Source organism: Triticum aestivum, chromosome 2A (assembly GCF_018294505.1).
Source record: "Triticum aestivum cultivar Chinese Spring chromosome 2A, IWGSC CS RefSeq v2.1, whole genome shotgun sequence".
Taxonomy (NCBI): domain Eukaryota; kingdom Viridiplantae; phylum Streptophyta; class Magnoliopsida; order Poales; family Poaceae; genus Triticum; species Triticum aestivum.
In genome coordinates, this window is record NC_057797.1 from 502,574,176 (window position 1) to 502,582,746 (window position 8,571).

Genomic DNA, 8,571 nt, shown 5'->3' on the forward strand with positions numbered 1-8,571 from the left:
TGTCGTGGTTTCACGCGCCGGACGGGTCAAATCCGTGCAGACAATCCAAATCTGTACCTGCCTGCCAATTTATGCGCTGCGGGCTAACCGACAGTGGGACTGGCCGGCCACATGACAACTCACCCGTACGGCCCAGCCGGATGCGATGCGTGCGGGGCGGATCGACAGGCGTGCGTGGGCACAGTTGTAGGACAGATTGACTAGGGGTGTTTGTTTACAGGGACTTTTTTATGTAAGGATTGAAAAAGTTTTTTTTTAAAAGATTTTTTCACCAAACTGGAGGGACTGACTTTTTAAGGACTAAATTAGGCATTTTTGAGACTAAATGAAGAAGACTCTCAAGAAAAGTCTTTTTTAGGACTTTTTAAGACTTTTCCAGCAATGGTCCTCCATGCATTCAATGGCCCACCACCTCATAATATTGTTTGATTGTTATTTTTTTATATACTAGGGCAACATGATCATTTAATAATCTCTAAGAAGGAACTAGAGATCATTTAATAACTTTTTAGTCTAGAAAAAGTCCGAGGACTATGAACCATACAGGGCCTTGGACTGGTCAAGATCGACCGGCACAAAAATATTCATGATGATGCTCAAGTAGAACTACTACGATCCGGCGAGTATACTCAAGCATAGCATAGCATCTTTTTTGACAGGAGCAAGTGTGATAGTAAAATATTGCCATCATGCAGCATCTTTACACACGCATGGAGCAATCGCACGGAAACAACACGGTTTTGGTGCCAATACTGGTGTGTACATTTTTTTCCCCAGGACGAAACAACTTTTAACTCGGGAAATTTAGCCACCCACATACTAAGATTAGTTCAGCACATTAACAGGCTACCTACTTATAAATAAAAAAACTAGCCTAGGATCTACATGCAAATTCCAACATTTGGAGGCGCATGGCCTGATCACGTGACGCTTGTGCAACACTGCTGAAGCCCACATGCAGCAGAAACAAAAACAAATATTGCAGAACACGACACCCACGACGAGCTCGGCCGCGCGACGTACGCCCACCGTCGGCCCAACGGGCCACATGGCCTGGAGTTGGATGGTCAGGAAAGGAGGACGTGGAGCGAGGCGTTCTTGGTGGCCCCGCACACGGGGCAGGTGTCCACGGCGGGCTCGCACGCACCGCACAGGGACAGGTGCCGGCACGGGAGCAGCAGAACGCAGGCGTCCCCCTGGCCGCAGGCCTTGCACGACGGAGCCGCCGCGACCGCCTTGGACGCCGCGTCATCGGCGTTGTCGCCCGCTGGGGTCTCGAAGCAGCAGGACTGCGCGTCGTCGGCATCGCCCTCGGCAGCACCGGCGACGGCGCACGGGGGCTGCAGCAGCTGGTCCAGGGTGGCGCGGAGGCCGGCGGCAACGGCCTCGTGGCTCTTGGCAACGCCGAGCCACGCCTGGCCCTCCGCGGTCATCTGGCGGAGCCTCTCCTCCAGTTCGCCGTTGCGGTAGCGCGCGCGCTCCAGTTCAGCCTCTACGGCCTGAAGCCGCCCCGCCGCAGCGCGCTCCACAGTAGCCAGGACCGCCCTCGCGTGCCGCCGGCGCGCCTCCTCAAGCCCCGCACGAATTCTCTCCGTCTGCACCACAAACATAGACAAGGAAGTGAGATACCGTTCGATCAATCGAGTTGACAACCCGATTATGAACGCGAAGAAAACGAGGCGCAGGGGCATACCTCGAGCCGTATGAGCGCGTCCATCTCCACGCCCTGGTTGTAGAGCAGCGTGTTGAGGCCGGCAGCATTGGCCATCCTCCCGCTAGTGGACGCGGCGCCGGAGCCGACCGCCCTGCTCTGCGCATCGCAAGGCAGCATGAGCCCGTGCATCGCCGCCGCCTGCTGCAGAACCAAGCGCTGCCGTGCCAGGTCCGCGAGCCCCGCCGGCTCGTCCCCGGCCATGCGCGCCCGCTTCCTGGGCACGAAGCCGTAGTTGTCGTTGCATGTGAGCTCGCTTCGCGGGAGATCGCTCAGCACAGTGTTGTTCCCAATACACGCCACCGCGGGGGCGCACCCGGCGTGCTCGTCCAGGAGATGGGAGGCACCCGGCGCCGCGGCGTCCATGGACCTGTAGGCGTTGAGGTCGTGGGGGAAGGCGTGGGAGAGGAACCGCGCCTGGACAGCCATTGCGGCCACACCAGCACCGCTATGTACTATCTTGTCTGGGAGACGGCGAGGCGGAGAAGGCAAGGTGTCCGACGCAAAGGACGACGGCGATGCGTGAGGAGTTGGGTGGGGGAGCGGAAACGGCTGCGGAGTTGCGATGGATGGAAAGAGAGATGGAGGGGGAAGAGGCGTGGAGTCGGGGGGCGGTTATATATACGGCGTGGGTGCGGGGAAGACACGTTGGGTTTGGTTGGGTTGGGTGTGTGGGGCGCCTCGCCTGCAAGGGGACAAAAGCTGTCTGGCTCTTGTTTATTTTGACGGGGAAGGGAGGGAGGGAGGCAGCAGCCAAAGCGGATGGGTTGGACGGATGCCATATCTCCCTCCCTATCTTTTCCGAGCCTGCCTTTAATAATGCCTATCGTTTACGGTGTGGAATGCTTTTCCTCTTTCCTGCTCTCTTTTTCCTGCCCCGTTTTTTGTTGCCTGCCTGCTGTGGCCATTGATTCGTCGTGGAGAGTGATGTGAGATGCGGAGGAGGACGGTGGTGGTCCGGGCGGAGATGGGGGTTGCATCATCATGATAATAAAGGTGGGCCACTCCCTGCTCTCGGTGCTTTGACGTTTTCCTTCGTTTCCCCCTCGTTTTCCGATGGCTACGCTGCTTCTGCAATTTACGATACGCCTACATGTATTTATTAGTAGCTACAGTAATTTAGTACTACTCTACAATACACGTAAGTACAGTACCGAAAAAAATACTAGGACTGTAGTTTTTTTATTAAGGCCGACAGTAATTTACACTCTACTACTAGTACAATATAACGTGGGTTTGTGTGGTTCGTCTAAGCAGGCACGGGGACGTGTTATTCACCTAAATTTCAACTGGATTTTTCGAAAATAAACTGGAATTTATAACCGCTCACCTGAAAGAAATGTTTATCAATTCAGCTCTACTACTCAGAAGTGGACTCGCGTAGGCGCCGAATAAATGTTGAGTATTTTTAGATGGGATGCGGATGAGTTTCAACGGCACAGGCCACGGAGATGCGAGAATTAAGGTGCAGACGCCCCCACCCACACACAACCTACCGTAGTACTAGTGGCGTGCCATTGAATGCCGGGCCGCGTTATTATTCACGCCTCGTCTCGTCGGTCACAGGTTTGAATACACTCCCCGAAACGTCAAGTGCGTGACCGTGATGCTCCCCCACAACCGGATCTACACCGAACCAAACCGCAGTTAGATGCGCGAATCACGTCCACCGGTAATTAATCCCGGACCCATGCCATGCATGAATCCAGACCCCAGCCGGTGGCCTGGCCACATTTACGTCTCATCTATCCGTCCATCTCGCGTGTGGTGGTGCAGTCCGTTTGCCGTCCTTGCTCCCAGGCCTTGAAGGCTCGCGCTCGTACCGACCAGCCCCGTCGGTCCGTCCTCGTTGGCACGGCCTGAGTCTGACCGGCCAGGGCGGGCCGGCCGGCTGGACCAGGCACGCATGCATGCCTTGCCTGCACTGCAACCACACCCACCACGCAAGGAACACCAGGCCAATGCACCTGCCACCGCTGCTGCGAGCGGCCGTGTCCGCACCGCACCGCACCGCACGCATTAACAACATCCCAACGGGAATAGCGTGACGAGAGGCAGCGCTGCTGTACCATCTGCGATCTGCCCACCGCCGCGCCGGCCAGGCACACTGCATCGGCCGGGCACCGGCCCTACGTACATACGTAGGACTAGCAGCACCGCCGCGCGGGCACCATGCAGATGCAGGACGCCATTACTCGCAAGACATGGTATGCATGCATGCATGCGCGGTTGTTACCGCATCAAGTAAAAACCCACTCGGGCGCTGCCCCCCGCGTCGCCCCCGCTCGGGCGACTCGGGCGGGATCTCGATCCCTAGCCGCCGCCGGTCCCCTCCCCTCCCTCCTCCCCTCCCTCTGCCGCCGCCGAAGGACGCCGCCGGCGATGGCCCGGGGCTGCCGGCGGTGGCGGGGGTCCTCCCTCTTGCCTGCGCCGTGGGGGTGGTGCGGCGCCCCGCGGCAATGGGTGGCGCGGCCGATCTGGCCTGGCAGCACGGTGGCTGCCTCGGCCAAGGGCCGATCTGGCCTGGCGGCGCGGCGGGCCTGCCTTCCGGCGGCGGCGCGGCGGCTGCCTTGGCCAGGGGCGGCGATGGTGGGGTGCGGCAGCCGGTTCTGCCTCGGGCTGCGTGGCGGCGTTCGGCGGCGGCGGCCGGGTCTGCGGCGACACACCATCTGACCTCGGATCGGCGCTGGCGGCATGGAGGGCCTGGTGGTTGGGTCGGCACCATGCGGGTTGTGCCCTCCGGACAGATCTGATCTGGCCGGTGCGGCCTGCTCGTTGTGCGGCGGCTCAGATCGGCGGCGACCCGTGCACACATTACGTGATGGAGGTTCTTCGAGCGGATCCGGGTGAAAACCTTGTGCTCGGCTTCATGCCATGGCCGGCGTTGGTGACACCCTGTTGTGTCATTATCTTCTTGAAGGCATCGCCGTGGAGAAGCTCTAGACCTCTATCCGCTACCTCCGGGGGAAACCCTAGATCAGTTGATCGGATGACGGCGGCGCGTTGGTGTCGTTTCCTCCTTGGAGGCGTCATTCTTGGAGGCGTACACGGGATCGAGGGACCAGCGGGCGCCTTTTTGGTGGAGCGGTGCTTCATCCTTCACATTGATGACGGCGGATCTCGGCGGCGTGGTGCGGTGGAGACTCGGCGCCCGATGCGCGGTGATGGACTCGCGCAGGTGGAGATAGTTGTCTGGCGTCAAGGTGGCGTCGATGACGGAGTGACCTCACAAGGTAGAAGCCTCAATATCTGCTCTGAAGACGGACATGTGGAAGATGGCGGCGACGACACATGTGAGTGCGTCAGACCAGTTTATGCCCCAGACCCAGTATGTGGCTCGGATGGGGCTTCCGGCTTTGGATGATAGGATTAGGTGAGTAGTCTGGGTATGTGGCCAGGTAGCACCCCTGCATTATTTGGATAGGAGTAGTGGCATATGTTGTCAAGATGGCGGATTCAGGCATATTGTTGTAATACTTTGTAAGGTCCTCGAGAATAATCAATAAAGTGGCCGTATGCATCTCCCAGATGCAAAGGCCGGGGGCCATCCTCCTTTTCTAAAAACAAAGTAAAAACCCACTGCCCCCACAGCCATAGTCATTGCGTACGTAGTTGCGAGAGTTAATGATAGTGCACGTCCTTTGTTAACTGCACGCTAGTAGTAGCTAGCTTGATCAGTGCTAGCTGCTCGACTCAATAACTATTAACTGCAATCCTGTTACGTGGTCGCAGTAGGAGTACGTTTGCGGGGTCCCCCGAGCGGTCGCGATCTCGCCCATAACGCAGCACCATCGGTCCTTGGAAGAGCACTGTGTAGCTCGAGTACAATGCTGGGCATGGCTCTCATGGCCTCGGAAAGCCCAGAGCTAAGCTACTCCTGCGTGCCTACCCGACCGTCCGTATGGATCCACATCAATCAGTGAGCGATGGAGATTAGGTGCACAGTTGACGCAAATGGTGCGGTACTGGGTAGCCTGTGCATCGTGGATGCATGCATGCATGCATGGGTCGGGCCTCGCCGTACCCCGGCGAACCAGCAAGCCGAAATGATCATGATGGTTTTCACGACGCCCATGCCGACGCCACACGCGCCGCTGGTACGTGTACGGCTCTCGGGCCGCTCCCCCGGTGCCGTGCACAGTTGGCGCAGTCGGTCACACATGCTCATCACATGCATGCGTATGACGCACCGATCCACCGCACAGCGTCTGTCTGGCCAGCAGCGGCCAGCAGTAGCTCTCTCTGTGTCTTTGCATGCATAGTGGGTTGACAAGTCCAATTAATGGCTCAGTTTTGGGGCGCGTACGTACGTGCTCCATCACTATGCGAATAGGGTTTTCTTTTATTGTCAAAAAAGAAAAGAAAAACCCAAAGCGACTAGTACTACTGCGCGAATAGGGATCGGATGCGATGGGGAGGCAGCAGCAGCTATCCATCATCACGTACTGGTATGATTCGTTTGCTACAGCCAGCCTACAGAGGCGCACAGGACACAGCAATGGCTGTGGTGGACCAGAGCTTGCTATATACACGGACGCACAAATTAAGCAAGCAGTACTGTACCAGTTGATCGCGCACAGCGTTCTGACCCCACCACACCCATCGTTTTCTTCTTGATTGAGAGAGCAGAGAGAGGTGGATCGAGGCGGCTCTCTGTGCATTGCATTGCGCTAACTCCAGGACTGCACGAGACAAGGCACCGGTCGGTCCGGCCCACACACGCAGTGTATTGCCATTGCCATTGCCAATGCCATGCATGCATCCTTGGCCCGTCGTCGTGGTCCCTGGGTCCTCTCTACCGATAATGAAGGCGGGAACAGTCCACGGAATAGCATGCCATGCCATGCCATGCACGGTGCCAGCTAGCTGTGCAACGGTTGACACTGCTACGCGTAGGGAATACATTTCCTGTCTCGTGGGCCACCGGCCAGGCATATTCAAAGCCCTTCCTCTCTCCCACGCAGACTCATCATGCTGCTGTCAATGCATGAGTGCTCTAGGTCTTGTTTGGTTCCGAATAAGTCATCAATTTATAAATCGAAAAATGGAAAAAAATAACTTATTTTGCCAAACACGTCCAACTTATAAGTCATCCCAACTTATAAGTCATAAGTTGCTCCACCCCAATTTAAAACTTATAAGTCACCCCCTTTTGCATGGGTCCCACCACTTTTATATAAAAAAACAAGGTGAAAATGTATGATCAGGTGACTTATAAGTCAGGTGACAACCAAACGGACGTGACTTATAAGTCACTGGTTTTAAGTCACCTGACTTAACTTATAAGTCAGGTGACTTATTGAAACCAAACAGGCCCTTAGATAAGGTACTAAACACATTAAATAGTTTAGCAACTATACTCCTCAATGCATAGGTGCTTAGCTTAGGCTGGTCGTAATGGTAATATCATAACTAGTATCATGCATGCCAACTAGACTATTTTGCTGAGGTGACATAGGATTAAATGAAGAAAGAGAGTGTTGAGTATCATACCATGATACTGTATCATATTAAATGTTATGCTAGTATGTGTCATGCATGGCAATAAATAAGGTTACTTATGATACTAATATATGATACTGTGCATTACAGAGGTAGTATCATACCTTAGTATCATGTGCATGATACTAAGGCTGGTTGTAATGAAGAGTATCATATACTAGTATCATGCATATGATACTAGTCTATGATACTACATCCCTAATGCACAATATCATAAGTTGGTATCATAGAGAACTACATTTATTGTTATGCATGACACAAAGTAGCACATCATTTAATATGATATGGTATCATGATATGATACTCAAGCCTCTCTTTCTTCATTTAATTCTATGCCACCTCATCAAACTTGCTTAGTTGGCATGCATGATACTACCCATGATACCCCCATTACGGGCAGCCTAAGATATGATACTACCCATTACAAGCAGCCTTATGGTTGCTAAGCTTGTTTCATTTAATGATTTAGCAATTAAAGCTCTTCATGTATTGGTGGACTTCCTTTCTTTAAATGTTTTGCCTAGGTTCACACGCTTAGCATCGTTTCTTTCTGGGGTCACCACACTCATCTCTCTCTTTTTAAATAACTCGCCACATCAGATTTTTTGCCTACGCGGAAGGCTTGGCACCTGTACAAGGTGGAGCATTGGGAGGGGCCTTGCACATACTTCCTCCATTTAAAGATGGGGCCTCACACATACTCCCTCCATAGAGGGGCCTCGCACACAAAGTTTTCCCTATTCATAATACAAGGCCACAACCAGCAATACCTATCGAGTTTGAAGCACTATGAATAGGGAAAACTTTGTTTTTGCCACTCTAGTTTTTGATCACTTTGCTTATGCCACTTCAGAATTTGACATTTCACTTTTGTCACTCTTAGTTTTTGACAATACATCACAATTGCTATTCCGTGGCAAAAGCAATAATTTTAGAGTGGCAACTGTGATACATTGTCAAAATCTAAGAGTGGCAAAAGTGAAATGAAAAGTTATTGCTTTTGCCACTGAATGGCATTTGTGATGTATTGTCAAAAACTGGGAGTGGCAAAAGTAAATGTCAAATTCTAGAGTGGTATAAGTAAAGTGGTCAAAAGCTAGAGTGGCAAAAACAAACTTTTCCCCTCTGAATACCCTCTCCACATCCTTCCTACCTGCTTCCTGCATTACTTCAAAGTTGCTTTGTTTCTTGCCCAGTGGTTCGGATATGGTCTTCACAAACACCGTCCACTAAGGATAGATGCCATTCGCAAGGTAGTATCCCATGTTGTAGTCACGATTGTTGACGGTGTAGTTGCACGGGGCCGATTCCCTATTACAAAGCCTCCTGAACATCGGAGATCGTTAAAACACGTTGAT

General features: G+C 53.4%; 1 protein-coding gene across 1 annotated transcript; it reads right to left on the bottom strand.

Moving 5' to 3' along the window:
- Positions 1–666: 666 nt before the first annotated feature.
- On the bottom strand, positions 667–2,311 carry LOC123189114 (probable BOI-related E3 ubiquitin-protein ligase 2). Its single transcript, XM_044601451.1, has 2 exons — positions 1,694–2,311; positions 667–1,595 (listed from the first exon to the last, which is right to left on the bottom strand). Exons 1-2 carry the CDS (start codon positions 2,138–2,140, stop codon positions 1,068–1,070), a joined length of 975 nt encoding a protein of 324 aa, XP_044457386.1. The 5' UTR covers positions 2,141–2,311; the 3' UTR covers positions 667–1,067.
- Between the last annotated feature and the right edge of the window lie 6,260 nt (positions 2,312–8,571).

What these genes read in the sequence shown, in the direction of transcription:
- LOC123189114 (XM_044601451.1), bottom strand. Translation starts at nt 2,140, where the DNA reads ATGGCTGTCCAGGCGCGGTTCCTCTCCCACGCCTTCCCCCACGACCTC. An exon ending in ACGCGCTCATACGGCTCGAG is followed by an intron (nt 1,596 to 1,693) that starts GTATGCCCCTGC and finishes TTTGTGGTGCAG; the next exon opens with ACGGAGAGAATTCGTGCGGG.